This window comes from Tamandua tetradactyla, chromosome 7 (assembly GCF_023851605.1).
Source record: "Tamandua tetradactyla isolate mTamTet1 chromosome 7, mTamTet1.pri, whole genome shotgun sequence".
Taxonomy (NCBI): domain Eukaryota; kingdom Metazoa; phylum Chordata; class Mammalia; order Pilosa; family Myrmecophagidae; genus Tamandua; species Tamandua tetradactyla.
In genome coordinates, this window is record NC_135333.1 from 112,561,766 (window position 1) to 112,583,093 (window position 21,328).

Consider the following 21,328-nt stretch of genomic DNA (forward strand, 5'->3'; position numbering starts at 1 on the left):
GTGTATTGTGATGGGAGGAAAGAGAAACATTTTGTGGTGATTATCTCTATACAATGGGGCTAGGAGGTAAGGAGAGGAAGTTATACCTCTCCATTATTTGAATGTATCACTTTGGGTATTCCACTTATAATGAAAAAGCTAGTTTAAATTTGTCATTTAATTGAAAGGATTATAGGCAATTTTTGAAAGCAAGTTGAATAATGACAATGTTCTATCACTATACTGAATCTTATCTGTTGTACAGCATTAACAATATAAATATCTGGAGCTAAAGGAAGCCTAAGAGATTTTCTAGTAAGTTTAAGGATCTGTGATTACAAAGTTGCATAAATTCATTTCCATTAATTTGAAGACTAACCTCCAAACACCCTGACTCCTTTGTTTCCTGGACCATGCACACACACACACCCAAAAAAGAAAAAAAAACCCAAAAATCCTGACTCCAAGTAAAAACTAATAAATGTAATTTATAGTAAATATATTAATAGAACTTTGTGCACTATTTGCAGTAATCAAGTCACATATTCACAGGTTTGGAAAGGACCTTAAAAGTCATCTAGTCCAATTATGTTAGATGAAGTAAGTCAGATACACAAGGGCAAATATATGATCTCATAGATATGAACTAATTATAATATGAAAATTCAAAGATATAAAATATAGAATATAAGTTACCAGGATATAGAATGATACTAAACAATGGGAGCAGTTGCTTAATATGTGCAGAACGTTTAACTATGTTGAACCTAAACATTTGGAAACATAGAGGTGATGGGAGCACATCATTGTGAGAGAACAAGTACTTAACTGCAGGTGAATGTGGTGGATATGGGAAGTTCAGAGTCACATGTGTCACCTAGAAGCAAAGTTGGAGGTAAAAGAGGAAATTGTATAACACAGTGAATCTTTGGTGAACAATGACTGTGATCAACTGTAACAATACTAAAATTCTTTCATGAACTAGAACAAATGTGTAATAGTATTATAAGAACTTAATAACAGAGGGATAATATGGGAAAAAATATACCTATTGCAAACTATGGACTATAGTTAACAGTAATATTTTAATATTCTTTCAACAACCTAACAAATGTACCACACCAATACTAAGGGTCAATAATAGGAGGGGATAAGGGGTACGGGAGGTTTTAGGGTTTCTTATTTTTATTTATTTTCTAGACTAATAAAAATGCCCTAAAACTGATCGGGGATGTATACATAACTATGTCATAATACTGTGGGCCACTGATTGTATTCATCAGATGGTTTCTATGGTGTGTGAATATATCTCAATAAAATGGTATTACAACAGAAAGTAATCTAGTCCAACTCTCCTAGCCTAACATTCAAACAGAATAGGAAAAAATAGTAATAACAGCAGACTGCTGAGCAGAGAGCTGACTTCCCTGAAGAACCAGTCCTAGGAACAATACAATTAGAAATGTACCCCCACCCCAAATCTGGACATTGCATAATGATTCACTGAAAATTTGGCCTACTATGTCAAGTTGCCCAGGTCAGTTTTAGATGAGTCATTGACCTGATTTAACCTTCAGGTTTTAAAATTTTCAATTTGTTTCAAACCAAGAAGAATTAGACCATGTTGCAGGTTGATTTTAATGAACAAAAATCTCTGTATAAAAACATTTAAGCTTTATCAAATGCTTTAAAAACATACCCGCACACACACACAAATCCAAATCCAATACAGAATCTTCGAACATTATCTTCTTTCACCTGAACATAATCTGTAAAAGGACTTTCAGATAAAACTTTATGCATGATAAAAGACATGGTCTTACACACTTATACCATGCACATACACACACACAGTGATTCTTAAGGAAGAACAAAAACATATGGAAAGAGTGTGAATGGAATCGGAATGAATTTCTTGTGAAGAAATATATAAAGAACACTATATGAGTAAAAGAACTTCCTATACAACAGAGAATGCAGGAAGGGGAAACATACTCATGAATGGGTTAGCCTAACTCATGAATAAATAGTCTTAAGAAAGTCATCCAAGAACAGTGAACTTTGGGAGTTAAAGACAATCCCCGGTTTTCATCACTTCAGATTCTGCAAAATTGATAACTGATGATGCTAAACAAGCATCTAGGCTTTCATTTTTTTAGAGGTCTTGATTTGTCCTCATTATTTAGGTGTGGTTTGTACCTTTCAGTGGTTGATTCCTTGGTTCTCACTCAGTGTTGTATCCTATTCACCAGAAGAGCCACAGTTATAAACAATGGTGAGCACAGCCTATGGAGTGGCAGTGTTGTCCGGTGGTTAGGAGCCAGGCTACGTGGGTTTGGACTGCAGCAACACTACCTTCTGGCTGCCTGTTACTTAGCAAGTCACTGAGTTACTACTGTGTCTGTTTCCTCATCTTCCATTAGGGATGATAATATCTATTTCACATAGGGTTATTAACAGGATTAAACAAGATAATCCATTTAAAGAATTTATCATACTGCCTGTCACAAATAAATGCTCAATAAACGTTAGTAAAAATTGTTATTACTAGTATATATTACTAGCATAGTATATTACAGGGAACCAAAAGAAAAATTCTTTTTTATCTCTGTATTTCTATTCTTTGATAAGGTTCTCAGGGACCAACTGTGGCAAAATAGCAAGGGTGCCAGTAGGTTTGATGCAAAAGAGGTTGAGGATCTAGCTTTAGGAATATAGATATTCATCTTTATATTAGAAAAAAAATTACATGGCTCCATATCACAAAATTTAACATCTTTCCATTAAACATCACACAATTTCCATCATCATTATGCCCTACATACATCTTAACAAATAATGTGGTGCTTTTATTGATAATGAACAAAAACAAAGTCCACAAATTGTAACTAGGAGATAGCTGAAGAGCTGCATGTTGGTAGGAATCTGTGGGTGTCACAAGAGCTTGGGCCCTCCCAGAGGGCTGGGATTCCTCCTCTATGGCCCAGGCTCCCCCCTGCCGCCACAGTCAGATGGATCCGGCTCCTGCAGACCTTCAAATCTCTATTCACGTCCCCCCTGCAAGAGGTGAATTTCCAAGAAGTGAAGGAAGCAGCAGCCACTCGGGATCAAATACCCGACTCCTACTTCAGTATGATATGATAGCTATCATTGGCTTCCGCTGTAAAAAAAAAAGAGAAAGAGACTGATCTTTACTTACTCCTAAAACACAGTAGGAGAAAAAAAAAAGGTAAGTTTGTTGGGAGAATGGAAAAAATAAAACAAAACAGTAGGACAAAGGGGAACATACTTATTAACTAACATAGCACACTTAAAACAAATATATACTGTACAAACAACATGTTCTGATTTCTTCATTTGTTAATGGAAGATGAAAAAGAATGGTAAAGAGTTGTCAGTTACACTCTATCTACTCTAATAATGGCAAGAAACCAACAGACCCAAAGGATCACGCTAATAGCGTTGCTTTCTCTATCTTAAATGCAGTGGTTGCTGTTTTCCCTTATCTTTCCTCAAAGAAGTAAAGAATGAAAAAAGCCTTTAAACTCCTTAGAGAAAGGTGTTTTTCTAATTATTTTATTACCTTTCATTGTGTCCAGAATAAAACAGGCTTCTTCCTGAAAGTTTTGTATCATCTGAAAAAGAACAAACAAAATATTACCAATTATTAAAAACTTTCATTAGCTCCATTTATTTTGACTATGTGGCTTTTATATTACATCAGATTTAAGTGAAAAATAATTCCTCTCAATTTTTAAGTTCCTGAGGACTGCCCCATACCCAGAGAGGGTTAGAAGGGAGGCTGCTTTACTGGTTACAAACATAGTATTTTACGGCTATCTGTAGAACCACATGATTTTTTTTCTCCCCAATTTAAAAAGCCTTCTTCAAAGCCATGTTTTGGTTTTGGGTACCCCCACCCCGACCCTGCCCATTTATTTGTTTTTTAGGTTTCAAAGCCTGAGCAGCCTCCAGATAAAACTCCCAGAAAAGGTGTCAGAGTAGGGAGCTCCAGGACTGATTCTGTCTCCCAAGTAATTTTCTGAGTTACAGGTCTTCAACTTCTCCATGTATTCTCTCCTAAAACTACCCAATAACCTCTTCACTTCTCCTTCTTCTTCTCAAACCCCCTTTTCCCATTTTGCAAATAAATGCATGTGTTACCTTCCTGGAATCCTACTAAGGTGCCCTACCTGCCCCAGTGTATAAAAGCCTCCAAGTATAACTGCAAATGTGGACACTAACAACTGGGTAACAAACCGCTGTAAGAGGCATGGGTTTCCAATTATTTCCTTTCACCAGAATTGAAGAGTGACCTAATAAAAAACTGTGAAATGATAGATACAAAATCATTTTCTATAACATCACTGTGTAATTTTTGGCATGTAACTCAGAAGTTCAAAAACAACCCTGTGATGCTGCTATATCAAAAGTCCAATCCACTCCTATTTATCAATTTATGTGAATCTGGTTCCATAGCACTCTTATCTGGGATGGAGTTGATGCTGAACTCTATTTCACTTTAGTAATCAATAGGCAGGATTCATGTACAGATGAACTAACTGTGCGAAGGAAGTGGGGGTAAGGGATGAAACAATCCCATCTATCTCATTAAATATGCTCTTTTTCCTTAATGTTTAATAATTACTTAACAAAATTTGTAATATATTTATGTGGTTTTGATCAATTTATAATAATTATGCTAATTTTATTCAGAATAATTTTTCACTTTATAATCAAATTTGTGTTACAAAGAGTATGAGAGGATGATCAATAAAAGATGTTCAAGAGGGGCGGGCCGCGGTGGCTCAGCGGGCAAAGTGCTTGCCTGCCATGCCGGAGGACCTCGGTTCGATTCCCGGCCCCAGCCCATGTAAAAAACAAACAAACAAACAAAATACAATAAAACAAGAAAATGTTTAAAGATGTTTCCTTTCCTTCCTTCTATCCTTCCTTCCTTCTCTCTGTCTTTCCTTCCCTTCCTCCCTCTCTCTAAAAAAAAAAAAAAAAAAAAAAAAAAAGATGTTCAAGAATAAGAATAGGGGGCCAAGATGGCGGCTTAGCAATGTGTGCACTTTAGTTCATCCTCCAGAACAACTACTAAATAACCAGAAACAGTACAGAACAGCTCCCGGAGCCACGATAGTGACCAGACACACAGCGTACCCCATCTGGACCAACGGGACTGGCTGTGAATCTCCGGAACCGTGAGTTTCCCAAGCTGCGGCAGCCAGCGCCCGGCGCCCCTCCCCCACAGGCAGCTTCCCAGAGGGAAACGAAAGACACTCTAACAGTAGCAGGGACTGAGTCCAACAAAACACCAATTGTGGCATTAATAAACAAATTCTGACTACTAAAAATAGGCCCCCAGCTCAGGCAAAACTGGTCAAGGCGAAAAGGAAAGGGGACAAAACGGAAGTTTTTGAGGCTGTTTCTACGGAGGCTTGGCTGCCTCTGGATTCAGCTGTGGGACTACTTGGGCTGCAACTGCCCCAGACATAGGCAGAAACGGACTGCTTTCAGGGCTGTCTCCCGCCTGTTCACCAGGGGAGGGGTGAAGCCCAACTTAGGTGGAATCCCTCTCTCAAAGAATTCAGACCCCAGGGCTTGACAATTTGAAGCCATTAAAACCAGCCTACAACCTCTCCTCTGTCTCCACCATGCCCCCAGCAGGGAGAGCCTTCCAAAGTTAAAGGAGCCACAATATCTTTGGCTGGTGGGAGCCTCAGGCAGACAAGTGCCACATACTGGGCAGAATAAGAAAAACAGAGCCCAGAGACTTCACAGGAAAGTCTTTCAACCTGCTGGGTCTCACCCTCAGGGAAAACTGAAGCAGGTGACTCCTTCCCCCTGATAGGAGGCCAGTTTAGTCCGGGAAAACCAGGCTGGAGTCTGTAATACCTATGTAGACCCTCCTAAGGGTGGGGAGGGAAAAGGCACCTTACAAGCAGGACAAGAAACAAGAAAACAAGAACTGAAAAATTACCCTCTGTTAAACAAAATTTAAGCTAGAGGCCCAGAAAAAGCTGAACTGAAGGTCAAAGAACAGACAGACAACAAACTCATCTAGCAAGAAAACCCTAGGTAAGATAAGTGAAAGCAATCTCCAGAATAAACTAATTAAGGTAATTAAATGTCTAGACGCCAGCAAAAAATAACAAATCACACCAGGAAAACTGAACATATGGCCCAGTCAAAGGAACAAAACAATAGTTCAAATGAGATACAGGAACTGAAACAATTAATTCAGAATATACGAACAGACATGGAAAACCTCATCAAAAACCAAATCAATGAATTGAGGAAGGATATGAAGAAGGCAAGGAATGAACAAAAAGAAGAAATGGAAAGTCTGAAAAAACAAATCACAGAACTTATGGGAATGAAAGATACAGTAGAAGAGATGAAAAAAAAACAAAGGAAACCTACAATGGTAGATTTCAAGAGACAGAGGTTAGGATTAGTGAACTGGAGGATGGAACATCTGAAACCCAAAAAGAAACAGAAACTATAGGGAAAAGAATGGAAAAATATAGGGAGGGAATTGAATGATAATATGAAGTGCACAAATATACGTGTTGTGGGTGTCGCGGAAGGAGAAGAGAAGGGAAAAGGAGGAGAAAAACTAATGGAAGAAATTATCACTGAAAATTTCCTAACTCTTATGAAAGACCTAAAATTACAGACCCAAGAAGTGCAGTGCACCCCAAAGAGAATAGATCCACACAGACGTTCTCCAAGACACTTACTAGTCTGAATGTCAGAGATCAAAGAAAAAGAGAGGATCTTGAAAGCAGCAAGAGAAAAACAATCCATCACATACAAGGGAAACCCAATAAGACTATGTGTAGATTTCTCAGCAGAAACCATAGAGGCGAGAAGACAGTGGGATGATATATTTAAATTACTAAAAGAGAAAAACTACCAACCAAGAATTCTATACCCAGCAAAATTGTCCTTCAAAAATGAGGGAGAAATTAAAACATTTTCAGACAAAAAGTCACTGAGAGAATTTGTGACCAAGAGACCAGCTCTGCAAGAAATACTAAAGGGAGCACTACAGACAGATACGAAAAGACAGAAGAGAGAGGAGTGGAGAAAGGTGTACAAAGAAGGAAAATTAGATATGACTCATAAAATACAAAAGGCAAAATGGTAGAAGAAAGTCCTACCCAAACAGTAATAACACTAAATGTTAATGGATTGAACTCCCCAATCAAAAGACATAGACTGGCAGAATGGATTAAAAAACAGGATCCTTCTATATGCTGTCTACAGGAAACACATCTTAGACCCAAAGATAAACATAGGCTGAAAGTGAAAGGTTGGGAAAAGATATCTCATGCAAATAACAACCAGAAAAGAGCAGGAGTAGCTATACTAATATCCAACAAATTAAACTTCAAATGTAAAACAGTTAAAAGAGACAAAGAAGGACACTATGTACTAATAAAAGGAACAATTCAACAAGAAGACATAATCATAAATATATATGCACTGAACCAGAATACCCCAAAATACATGAGGCAAACACTGCAAACACTGAAAAGGGAAATAGACACATCTACCATAATAGCTGGAGACTTCAATTCCCCACTCTCATCAATGGACAGAACATCTAGACAGAGGATCAATAAAGAAACAGAGAAGTTGAATATTACAATAAATGAGCTAGACTTAACAGACATTTATAGAACATTACACCACACAACAGCAGGATACACCTTTTTCTCAAGCCTTCATGGATCATTCTCAAAGACAGACCATATGCTGGGTCACAAAGCAAGTCTCAACAAATTTAAAAAGATTGAAATCATACAAAACATTTTCTCAGATCATAAAGGAATGAAGTTGGAAATCAATAATAGGCAGAGAGCCAGAAAATTCAAATACGTGGAGGCTCAACAACACACTCTTAAACAACGAGTGGGTCAAGGAAGAAATTACAAGAGAAATCAGAAAATATCTCAAGGCAAATGAAAATGAAAACGGAACATATCAAAACTTATGGGATGCAGCAAAGACAGTGCTAAGAGGGAAATTTATTGCCCTGAATGCCTATATGAAAAAAGAATAAAGGGCAAAAATTCGGGAATTAACTGTCCACTTGGAAGAACTGGAGAAAGAACAGCAAACTAACCCCAAAGCAAGCCAAAGGAAAGAAATACCAAAGATTAGAGCAGAAATAAATGAAATTGAGAACATGAAAACAATTGAAAAATCAATAAAACCAGAAGTTGGTTCTATGAGAAAATCAATAAGATTGATGGGCCCTTAGCAAGATTGACAAAAAGAAAGAGAGAGAGAACGCAAATAAATAAGATCAGAAATGGAAGAGGAGACATAGCCACTGACCCCACAGAAATAAAGGAGGTAATAACAGGATACTACGAACAACTTTATGCTAATAAATACAACAATGTAGATGAAATGGACAACTTCCTAGAAAGTCATGAACAACCAACTTCGACTCAAGAAGAAATAGATGACCTCAACAAACCAATCACAAGCAAAGAAATTGAATCAGTCATTAAAAAGCTTCCCAAAAAGAAAAGTCCAGGACCAGATGGCTTCACATGTGAATTCTACCAAACATTCCAGAAAGAATTAGTACCAACCCTGCTCAAACTCTTCAAAAAAATTGAAGTGGAGGGAAAGCTACCTAATTCATTCTCTGAAGCCAAATTCACCCTCATACCAAAACCAGGCAAAGATATTACAAAAAAAGAAAACTACAGACCAATCTCTCTAATGAATATAGATGCAAAAATCCTCAACAAAATTCTAGCAAATCGAATCCAGCAGCACATTAAAAGAATTATACATCATGACCAAGTAGGATTCATCCCAGGTATGCAAGGATGGTTCAACATAAGAAAATCAATTAATGATATACAACATATCAACAAATCAAAGCAGAAAAATCACATGATCATCTCAATTGAGGCAGAGAAGGCATTTGACAAGATTCAACATCCTTTCCTGTTGAAAACACTTCAAAGGATAGGAATACAAGGGAACTTCCTTAAAATGATAGAGGGAATATATGAAAAACCCACAGCTAATATCATCCTCAATGGGGAAAAACTGAAAGCTTTCCCCCTAAGATCAGGAACAAGACAAGGATGTCCACTATCACCACTGTTATTCAACATTGTGTTGGAAGTTCTAGCCAGAGCAATTAGACAAGAAAAAGAAATACAAGGCATCAAAATTGGAAAGGAAGAAGTAAAACTATCACTGTTTGCAGATGATATGATACTATACGTCGAAAACCCCGAAAAATCCACAGCAAAACTACTAGAGCTAATAAATGAGTACAGCAAAGTGGCAAGTTACAAGATCAACATTGAAAAATCTGTAGTGCTTCTATACACTAGTAATGAACAATCTGAGGGGGAAATCAAGAAACGAATTCCATTTACAATGGCAACTAAAAGAATAAAATACTTAGGAATAAATTTAACTAAAGAGACAAAAGACCTATACAAAGAAAACTACAAGAAACTGTTAAAAAAAATCATAGAAGACCTAAATAGATGGAAGGGCATACCGTGTTCATGGATTGGAAGACTAAATATAGTTAAGATGTCAATTCTACCTAAACTGATTTACAGATTCAACACAATACTAATCAAAATCCCAACAATTAATTTTCAGAAATAGAAAACCAATAAGCAAATTTATCTGGAAGGACAGGGTGCCCGAATTGCTAAAAGTATCTTGAGGAAAAAAAACGAAGCTGGAGGTCTCACGCTGCCTGACTTTAAGGTATATTATGAAGCCACAGTGGTCAAAACAGCATGGTACTGGCATAAAGATAGATATATTGACCAATGGAATTGAATAGAGTGCTCAGATATAGACCCTCTCATCTATGGACATTTGATCTTTGATAAGGCAGTCAAGCCAACTCATTTGGGACAGAACAGTTTCTTCAATAAATGGTGCCTAGAGAACTGGATATCCATATGCAAAAGAATGAAAGAGGACCCTATACACACCCTATACAAAAGTTAACTCAAAATGGATCAAAGATCTAAACATCAGGTCTAAGACCATAAAACAATTAGAGGAAAATGTAGGGAAATTTCTTCTAAATCTTATAACTGGAGGCAGTTTTATAGACCTAACACCTAAAGCAAGAGCACTGAAGAAATAAATAAAGAAATGGGAACTCCTCAAAATTAAACACTTTTGTGCATCAAAGAACTTCATCAAGAAAGTAAAAAGACAGCCTAGACAATGGGAGACAATATTTGGAAATGACATATCAGATAAAGGTCTAGTATCCAGAATTTATAAAGAGATTGTTCAACTCAACAACAAAATGACAGTCAATCTGATTACAAAATGGGAAACAGACTTGAACAGACACTTCACAGAAGAGGAAATACAAATGGCCAAAAGTCACATGAAGAGATGCTCAATGTCCCAGGCCATTAGAGAAATGCAAATCAAAACGATAATGAGATATCATCTCACACCCACCAGAATGGCCATTATCAACAAAACAAAAAATGACAAGTGCTGGAGAGGATGTGGAGAAAGAGGCACACTTATCCACTGTTGGTGGGAATGTCAAATGGTGCAACCACTGTGGAAGGCAGTTTGGCAGTTCCTCAAAAAGCTGAATATAGAATTGCCATACGACCCAGCAATACCATTGCTAGGTATCTACTCAGAGGACTTAAGGGCAAAGACACAAATGGACATTTGCACACCAATGTTTATAGCAGCATTATTTACAATTGCAAAGAGATGGAAACAGCCAAAATGTCCATCAACAGACAAGTGACTAAACAAACTGTGGTATATACATACGATGGAATATTATGCTGCTTTAAGACAGAATAAACTCATGAAGCATGTAATAACATGGATGGACCTAGAGAACAGCTGAGTGAGACTAGCCAAAAACTAAAGGACAAATACTATATGGTCCCACTGATGTGAACCGACATTAGAGAATAAACTTGGAATATGTCATTGGTAACAGAGACCATCAGGAGTTAGAAATAGGGTAAGATAATGGGTAACTGGAGCTGAAGGGATACAGACTGTGCAACAGGACTGGATACAAAAACTCAAAAATGGACAGCACAATACTACCTAATTGTAATGTAATTATGTTAAAACACTGAATGAAGCTGCATCCGAGCTATAGGTTTTTGTTTTGTTTTGTTTTGTTTTGTTTTGTTCTTACTATTATTATTTTTATTTTTTTTCTCTATATTAACATTCTATATCTTTTTCGGTTGTGTTGCTAGTTCTTCTAAACCGATGCAAATGTACTAAGAAAAGATGATCATGCATCTATGTGATGATGTTAAGAATTACTGATTGCATATGTAGAATGGTATGATTTCTAAATGTTGGGTTAATTTCTTTTCTTCTGTTAATTAATAAAAAAAAAAATGTCACCTTATGTGTGAAACTAAAGCAAAAAATGTTTATTTGTTACAAAATTTATATTTTGACTAGAGCACTTCCTAATATAACTCATGTAGATAGTTTGATTGAATGTCATAAGTACTTGGAATCTCAGGTAGGACATGAGATTTTGTTGTTTTGTCCAGAGTGATGCTCCAATGAATCCTAGAGTGATTTGATCAATGACTGGAAAAGTATTTGCAAGCCCCCTTCAGGGAATGGTGAGAGCGGGGAGAAATTCAACTTCCCCAAGTTGAATTCTTGATATTCTCACAAGCAGTGTGGACAACCAAAGCTATAGGCTGAGCCCCCAGTCTTAGGGTTTGTTCATATGAAACTTAACCCCACAAAGGATATGTCAAGTCTACTTAAAATTTAGGCCTAAGAGTCACCCCCAGAAGAGCCTCTTTTGTTGCTCGGATGTGGCCTCTCTCTCCAGCCAACATGACGAGCAGTCTCACCACCCTCCCCCTCTCTGTGTGGGACATGACTCCCAAGGGTGTGGACCTTCCTGGCAACATGGGACAGAGATCCTGGAATGAGCTGAGACTCAGCATCAAGGGACTGAGAAAAACCCTAGAATGAGCTGAGAATTAACATCAAGGGATTGAGAGAACCTTCTCGACCAAAGTGGGAAGAGTGAAATGAGACTAAGTGTCAATGGCTAAGAGATTCCAAACAGAGTCAAAAGGTTATCCTGGAGGTTATTCTTATGCATTAAGTATATATCGCCTTGTTGTTCAAGATGTAGTGGAGAGGCTGGAGGGAACCCTGAAAATGAAGAGCTGTGTTCCAGTAGCCATGTTTCTTGATGATGATTGAACAATGATATAGCTTTCACAATGAGACTCTGTGATTGTGAAAACCTTGTATCTGATGCTCCTTTTAGCTACTATATCAACAGAAGAGTAGAACATATGGAATAAAAATAAATAATAGGGGGAACAAATGTTAAAATAAATTTAGTTTGAAATGCTAGTGGTAAATGAAAGCGAGGGGTAAGGGGTATGGTATATATAATCTTTTTTTTTCTCTATTATCATTTTATTTCTTTTTCTGTCATCTTTTTATTTCTTTTTCTAAATCGATACAAATGTTATAAGAAATGATGAATATGCAACTATGTGATGATATTAAGAATTACTGACTGTATATGTAGAATGGAATGATATCTTAATGTTTTGTTTGTTAATTTTTTTAATTAATAAAAAAAGTTGAAAAAAAAGAAGAAGAATATATTATGGAAGATAAAATTATATGGCAGAAGGGAATGGAAATAATAGTACAGAGAATCCAATAAATGATATAAATTTTCCGTTAAAGAAAGCATTTTCATGTATTTTTAAAAAATTGATGATGATGGTATTAAGTCATTCTTGAATTTAGGTTCGATGGGAAACAATTAGAAGAGTGATGTAAACCATTTCATTTTTAAATGTCATAAAATGTACTCAGAAAGGACATCTCTACCCCAATAAAGCTGTTCTTGGTCGAATGACATGCCCTGACATATTAACTGAATCATCTGGTGATTCAGCTGTAATGAAAAATCTACCTCATCACTGATGAGCACATGGATTCCTGTTGGCCCCTGTTTGTAGATCTGGCTGATCTGCCGAGGGGAAATGCTGAAAAGCTGAGCAAGTTTTTCTGTCAGTTCAACAGCTGTTAATTCTTCCAGATAGATGGCATGATACACTGAAACAGGGAGAGAGCAATGCAGTTTCAGTACAAGGCTTCTCTGCTCTACAAGTATTCTGATCAGGAGGAATGTCCACTTTTCTGAGCTCATGTGGAGGACAAATCTTGGCTCAGCCACACTTGCAAGCCCTGTGACCTAGGGCAAGTTACTTAACATTCCTAAACCTCATCTTCCTCATCTAAACATTGGGAATAACAATAAAATCTAATGCCAAGAGGAGATATTAGTTGTAAAAAATTAAAGCATTAAAAGTGCCGAGAAGAGTGTCTGGCATATATTAGGAGCTCAATAAACGTTAGTGATTGTCATTACTTCTAGTAAATGCTGATGGCTGTTTGATGAACTGCCATCACATATGCCCATAAGTCATCGTTTCACCTCTCTTCATGTCTGTCCTGGTGCATTCAGAACGACCTACCGAAGAAAGTACCATTTGAGTCTCCATCTTCATGCTTCTGCTGCTGCTGTTGCTGCTGCTGCTGCTGTTGCTGCTGCTCCCTCAACTGCAAGGATTCCTGACAAACATAAATGGTCAACCTTGGACGCACCATCCTAAGGGAAAAAAAAAACAGCCTGTTAGCCTTAGATTTTTCACGGTAAGCACATTTTAAGGAAGAACTTGTGTGTCTATATGAATAGTATAGAGCAGGGCAGTGCATTGGCCAAATGCAGCTCATCTGATGTTTTATTAGCTCCCCAGTGGTGTTTTTGAAAAAATTGAATTAGTTACCAATTGGTGACACCATACAGACCTCTGAAATTTGGGCTTTCTTGAAAAATCAAGCCTGGAAATCTGGGGCCCACATTTTCACATAGAAACAATCAGCTGCTCTCCTTACATGGTACATGCATTCTTCAGTACAGCACAAATTTGACTGCCATTCACTTGAGTTCGTGACCTTTGGTATAAAGGCCCACACCACTGTCAAAGATAGTCAAGCGGCTACTCTGGACGTTGCTCTTACGCAAGCTTCAGGTAGACCTTGCTACCTATCAGAATCTGTCAACCCCCAAACAGGACCATTCCAGCCAATCCTGAAGAACACCTAAGGCAATATATTAGATTCCACAAGGGTTCCATGCCCTAGAGTAACTTCCCAGAAACCTACAACCTCTAGATGGGTCCCTGGTCCAGATAAGTCCTGAAATCTAGACCAGCCTCTCCAGAGCATCTGATAGTTTCATCTCCCTACCCCGTATTAGTGACAGACCCTTCCAAAAACAAAATTTAGAACTGCCATAGCGCAAACAACTCCAAAGAGAGGTATGGAAAGATCAAAGGTGATGGTGAAGCTATACAGAAAAGATAGGGTTTTACAAATGAATATGAATGCTGAATCACTAAATTGGTATCTCATTTAGTCTCCAGTATTTTAGAACAGCTAGAAGTAAAAACCTAAAATTGTGAAATTGTAATCCATGTCAAACTCTGAAATATGTTCTACAACTAACTGTGGTGCTGTGCTTTGAAATTTATAGTTATTTTTCACACAAAAAAGGGAAAAAAATCGATTGTGATGATAAAAAAAATATTTAAGCCCTCTAGCCTCCTATATTCTGGCGCGGCTAGAAGGAAAAACAAAAGAGGATCATATGGTAGTCCATGACAAACTCTGGGATCTATCCTGTAACCACTTTTTGAAGAGTGCTTTGAAAACTACAGCTTTTTTTATTTCTTTGCTTTGTATATATGTTATACTATACAATAAAAAAAGCTTAAAAAAAAAAGGTGTGAGCCACTGTTTTATGGTTCAGGTTACTTAAAAACTGAAATACAATATACTGGAATACCTCATTTCCCTCATTATTTTCTCCTAAGTAGCCTAAACTTTCTTTCTTTTCTTCTTAAGCAAGGGTATTCAATTACCTCTTGATTTGATCATCTTATTCTTTCCTACTGCTAAAGACTCTTTAATAATACACTAACAAATGAAAGATCCACTCTTTTTTTTCCCAAGTTATAAACCTGTGAATGTGACCTCTTCCCTTAAATTTTTCTGAGATTATAGCCTGCCTGTTTCAATCTCCCTTATGATGAACATAAATACTTCACAATCTGTTTTATTATTTAGTCATTTGGTTCTGTTGCCACTGACCTACATGGTTTTTTTTCCATCAATATTATTACTACCCATTTGAAATTATAAATCCGAAAAAGGAAGGAACTTACAAATTACATTTGCAAGTAGATACTTAAATAATTTTTACCCAAAATCAGGAATGACTGCTTCTCCAATTAAAAGTGATTCAGAGCTGGCTTGTTAGCAGACCCGGGGGAGCTGTGCTTTCGCGGCCGCCCGGCGCGACACCCTCTCCAGACCCAGTATGTAGGTGCCGGGTGGCTGCCATGAACTCCGGAGCCATGAGGATTCATAGCAAAGAACATTTTCAGGGTGGAATCCAAGTCAAAAATGAACAAAACAGACCCTCTTTGAAGTCTCTGAAAACTGATAACAACAAACCAGAAAAATCCAAATATAAGCCACTTTGGGGAAAAGTATTTTACCTGGATTTACCTTCTGTCACAATATCTGAAAAACTGCAAAAAGACATTAAAGATCTTGGAGGGCGAGTTGAAGAATTTCTCAGCAAAGATATCAGTTATCTTATTTCAAATAAAAAGGAAGCTAAATTTGCACAATCCTTGGGTAGAATTTCTCCTATACCAAGTCCAGAATCTGTGTATACTGCAGAAACAACGTCACCTCATCCCAGCCATGATGGAAGCTCATTTAAGGCTCCAGACTCAGTGTGCTTAAGCAGAGGAAAGTTATTAGTTGAAAAAGCTATCAAGGACCATGATTTTATTCCTTCAAATAGTATATTATCAAATGCCTTATCATGGGGAATAAAAATTCTTCATATTGATGACATTAGATACTACATTGAACAAAAGAAAAAAGAGTTGTATTTACTCAAGAAATCAAACACTTCTGTAAGAGATGTGGGGAAAAGAGCTGCTACACAGAAAACAAGAACAGGTTGACTGAAAAAGCCTTTTGTAAAGGTGGAAGATATGACTCAACTTTATAGGCCATTTTATCTTCAGTTGACCAACATGCCTTTTATAAATCATTCTATTCAGAAACCCTGTAGTCCATTTGATGTGGATAAACCATCTGTCATCCACAAGCAAAATCAGGTTAAACTAAGAATCCAAACTGATGGTGATAAATACGGTGGTACCCCAATTCAACTCCATTTGAAAGAGAGGGAAAAAAAAGGATATTGTGAATGTTGCTTGCAGAAATACGAAGATCTTGAAACTCATCTTCTAACTGAGCAACACAGAAACTTTGCACAGAGTAACCAGTATCAAGTTGTTGATGATATTGTATCTAACTTGGTTTTTGATTTTGTGGAATATGAAAGGAACACGCCTAAACAGAAAAGAATAAAACACAGCGTTGGATCCCTTTCTCCTGTTACTGCAAAGAAGACTAAACCAAGAGAGCACCTAGAACTGCAGTATATTTCTCAGAAGGACTTCAGGGAAAATAAAGTTGTACAGATGATCAAGCAAAATTTCCTGTGTAAAGAGCCCCAAGAACCTGAACATAAATTTATGTTTATTTCAAAACCCACCCCCTGCCCTTCTAGTGAACTGAGAGAACTTGAGAAAAAGACTAACAAATATTCCATATTAAATCCAGCTGAAAATGACATAAAACAGAATTTTACGCCGTTATCTTCACATGAAAATAAACAAGGATGCATAATTGATGTTTCTGAACATAAATCCATCATAAATGAAAGTGACTTAGAAGAACTAAGGGCAAATGACTGTCCATGTGGGCTACGGGCAGCTATACAATATTCTGATTTCATTAATAGTGCATCCCAACTGAAGCAGAAGTCAGATTCTGTGACTTTTGCAGCAAAGGATCTGAAGGAAAAGGACCTTAATTCAACATTTGGTCGTGGTTCTGGTCTGATAGCAATAAACAGTTCACAAGATTACCTAACAATCCAGGCAAATACTCCATCCCACAGCCCTCTCATGGAAACAAATGATTGTGACACCAAGAATATGGATACTTTACCTTCTGGTAAAATCCATCGGAAAGTGAAAATATTAGGAAGAAATAAGAAAGAAAATCTGGAACTGAATGTGGAATCAGATAAAAGAACAGAGTTTCTTGCTACACAAGAAGAAAACAGAATTTGTAGTTCACCAATGCAATCTTTACTGGACTTATTTCAGACCAGTGAAGAAAAATCAGAATTTTTAGGCTTTACAAGCTATGCTGAAAACAGTGGTACATGTAATATTATAGATATTTGGGAAGAAGAAAATTCCAATGATCTGTTGTCAATGTTTTTCTCTTCCCCTTCCACTTCTACATTCACTGGCTTTTAGTCTTTTTTAAACAGTTTGTACTTTACACAAGTAATAAGGATCATATTCTTGAAATTTTTATAAATATGTATAAAAATTCTTAGAATTTTTTGCCAACTTCATTAAAGAACTGAATGTAAATATTAACAATAAAGGTGTTTGCGTTTTTCTACAAAATTGAAAAAAAAAAGTGATTCAGATAATGATATAACTTTCACAATGTGAAAAAAAAGTGATTCAGGGCCCTTGCACCTGCTGTTCTGCCCAGAACACTCTTCCCTCATATGACCCCATGGCTTCATCCTTCTCATAACTCAATTTAAATATCCCTTCCCCAGAGGCTTTTTCTGACCAAATTTCTTGGCACTCTCTAGCCAATAACCTTGTTCTTGCTTATTCATTAGTTTCCATTTTTTAAAGCACTTATCCCTATTCAAAATACTTCGTCTTTCTTATTAGAAAGTAAACTCCATGATATCGGGTACTTGTTTATTTTACTCACCAATGTATTCTCAGAGCCTAGAATAGCAACCGACTCATGAGAAGAATACTGGTTATTTGTTGAATTAAAACCTACCTGTGGGTAGTTCAGTGGTTAGAATGTCTGACTTCCATGCAGGAAACCCAGGTTCAATTACTGGACCATGCACCCAGAAAAAAAACCCCAAAAACCTACCTGGATGATGGAGCCAGAATTAGAACCCTGGGCTGCCAAACTCTCCGTACCCTATGGTTTCCCAGCCCTTACTTAGCAGACACAGAGGGGATTGAATATAAATCCAGCCCCAGCCCCACTCCAGCCAGGTATGAACAGAACTACGACAAAACAGAAGAGAGTGGTTTCTGCAGGAGTGGAGAGCTCCCAGATCAGAGGACTGGGCAGCTACATTCATGGAAGAGAGCTTCTCCACCTTCAGAGTACCTCAGAGTTACTTACAACCCTTCTTCAGTCCTGGGTAGAGAAGGGTCACTTCCTCTCATCCTCACCCTCAGGGAAAATGAGGAGTCAAGAAGAAACTTACAGCAAGTCTTTGAACAGATATTTATAGAATGCCAACTGTGTGCTGGTTGGGACTCAGCACGGGACAAATGTCCCCAAAGGAAATGACAAAGTGCAGCAGAGGCAGACCATGGTGGGGGAGGGAGGAAGAGAGCTGCCTGGAGGCATAGCGAGGTAGGTGAAGGTGGCTGGGGAGGGAGAAGGGGAGGGTAAGTTGGGAGCACTGCTCCAAAGCCAACAAGCAAAAAAGAACTTGGTGAGTTTTGAAGAAGAAAAGAAATTCCATGTGGGTAGAGAACAGAGAGGAAGAGGAAGTGGGAGATAAAGCTGGGGTCTACCCTGCTGAACACTTAGGACATTGGGAGGTTTTGTGGTTTTTATCCTTAACACAGTGGGGATCCTGATTTACATTTTTAAAGGTTTGCTCAGCTGAAATGTAGAGGAAGGGGGGTAGGGTACAGGGCAGGGACAAGCTGGAAGCAGGAAGACCAATCAGGCTCACGTTGGTTTGCAGGTGAGAGATAATGGTAGCCTGGATTAGGTTCTGGCAAAGTAACATCCCAAACTGTGGGCTTGTCAGTCTGGATGACCTTCAGCAGGTCTCTTAGCAATGAACAGCATTTAGTGAGCATCTGATGTATGCAAAGTATTATGTATAAGCTGGAGGCTGGAGTGGAAGCAAAAAGAAAGATGAATAGCCTGATGTCACCCCTCCAGAAGTAACCAACTGGTGGACCAGTGAACAGATACCTAAATAGCCATTCAACGACAATGAAAGGAGAACCATAAGAAAATACCTTAACTCAATTATCAGCAAAGGATTCTGGATTATAGAAGACTGAGAGGTTCATTTCAACAGGAAGGTTGTGGGAAAACTTCCTGGAAGAGGCAACATTGCCTCGAGCTTTCAGGGTAGAATGAATTCCAGCAGACTGAACCTTGGTTATCACCTCTGTGAAATGGGGCCAATATGCCTATACTCCCTCCCTAGAGATCGTAATAGTGTTGTGAGGAATCAAACACACTTTGCATTTGCTTGGAGTAAGATATTATCATAATCTTCCACTACCCTACCCTAGGAATACCTCCACACACGCATACATGTGCTTGCTAAGGCTTACACATGCACTCAACTGTCCTTGGCCTCTACTCTCTCATGTTTCCCTTATTAAAAGCAACTCTCAACTTCCCCAAATTGAATTCTTGATATTCTCACAGGCAGTGTGGACAACCAAAGCTATAGGCTAAGCCCCAGTCTTGGGGTTTGTTTATATGAAACTTAATCCCACAAAGGATAGGTCAAGTCTACTTAAAATTTAGGCCTGTCACCCCCAAGAGAGCCTCTTTTGTTGCTCAGATGTGGCCTCTCTCTCCAGCCAACACAACAAGCAAACTCACCACCCTCCCCCTGTCTACGGGCAACATGACTCCCAGGGGTGTGGACCTTCCTGGCAACCTGGGACAGAAATCCTAGAGTGAGCTGAGACTCAGCATCAAAGGATTGAGAAAAACCCTAGAATGAGCTGGGACTCAGCATCAAGGGATTGAGAAAACCTTCTCAAGCAAAAGGCAGAAGAGAGAAATGAGACAAAATAAAGTGTCAATGGCTGAGAGATTCTAAACAGAGTTGAGAAGTTATCCTGGAGGTTATTCTTACACATTAAGTAGATATCACCTTGTTATTCAAGATGTAATGGAAAGGCTGGCGGGAACTGCCTGAAAATGTAGAGCTGTGTTCCAGTAGCCATGTTTCTTGATGATGATTCAATAATGATATAGCTTTCACAATGTGACTGTGTGATTGTGAAAACCTTGTGTCTGATGCTCCTTTTATCTACCTTATCAACAGATGAGTAGAATATTTGGAAAAAAAAATAGGGGGAACAAATGTTAAAATAAATTTAGTTTGAAATGCTAGTGATCAATGAAAGGGAGGGGTAAGGAGTATGGTATGTATAATCTTTTTTTTTCTGTTTTCATTTTATCTCTTTTTCTGTTGTCTTTTTATTTCTTTTTCTGAATTGATGCAAATGTTCTAAGAAATGATCATATGATGAATATGCAACTATGTTCAGATATTGTGAATTACTGATTATATATGTAGAATGGAATGATCATATGTTAAGAATGTTTTTGTTCATTTGTTGTTTTTTATTAATTAAAAAAAAAAAAACTCTCAAGAAAAAGGTGGCAAAGTCGTCCATGGTGCCAGTAAGACTGATTGCCAGTAGCATGCCCTTCCTTTCCATCATGACTGGAATTTTAATAAGGATTTGACCAAACTCAGTGCACAGCACAAAGATGTGCTCAGTAAATGCTGGTTGGGTGAGTGATTTATTGAAGTTATGATTAAATGGGATGGATGGACAAGCAAATATGTGGATGAGAAAGCAGACTTTGGAATGACTGAATAAAAGCTGAACTGATGGTGGACACATGGATATTTGTAGCCAATTGGCTGAGGTTCAAGGTATAGAACAGGAGAAATTGTTGCACGTGGGGCCTAGTAGAAGGGGACTTCCATGTTGTGGTCTCAATACCATGCTTTGAAAGCAGACCCAGGAGTAACAGCATGGCAGACAAGTGTCCAGGGAGCAGCTATAGTGAATGGTCAGTCAGGCTCCACCTCTATGCTAGATATCTCCAACCCTGGGGCTCCTGCATAACGTTTCAGTTTACAAAAGGTTTCATTTTACATGAAGTGAGTGAACGCAGGGCAGAAAAGCCTTCCAATCTAAAGGAGCCACCACCACTTGTCTGCCATGCTACCTCTAGCATGTAAACCTTATCAGACAGAGCCCAAATCCTGTTCACTGCTATATCCTCAGGACTTAGAAGGTGCAAAGTAAATATAAATGCCCAGTTAAAGAAATAA

The 21,328-nt window shown here is 37.9% G+C and overlaps 1 protein-coding gene and 1 pseudogene across 4 annotated transcripts in view; one reads left to right on the forward strand and one right to left on the reverse strand.

Annotated features, from left to right (window-relative positions):
* Positions 1-1,598: 1,598 nt before the first annotated feature.
* Positions 1,599-21,328, reverse strand: part of TFCP2 (transcription factor CP2) — a 131,425-nt gene continuing 111,695 nt past the window's right edge. For all 4 annotated transcript variants that reach the window (XM_077170918.1, XM_077170919.1, XM_077170920.1 and 1 more), the window contains 4 exons: positions 13,533-13,666; positions 12,968-13,110; positions 3,563-3,614; positions 1,599-3,139 (listed from right to left, as the gene is read on the reverse strand). In XM_077170918.1, coding sequence (XP_077027033.1) covers positions 3,102-3,139; positions 3,563-3,614; positions 12,968-13,110; positions 13,533-13,666 — 367 coding nt within the window. In that variant the 3' untranslated portion in view covers positions 1,599-3,101. The remainder of the gene's footprint in view (positions 3,140-3,562; positions 3,615-12,967; positions 13,111-13,532; positions 13,667-21,328) is intronic.
* LOC143691825 (protein DBF4 homolog A pseudogene) lies at positions 15,353-17,634 on the forward strand (annotated as a pseudogene).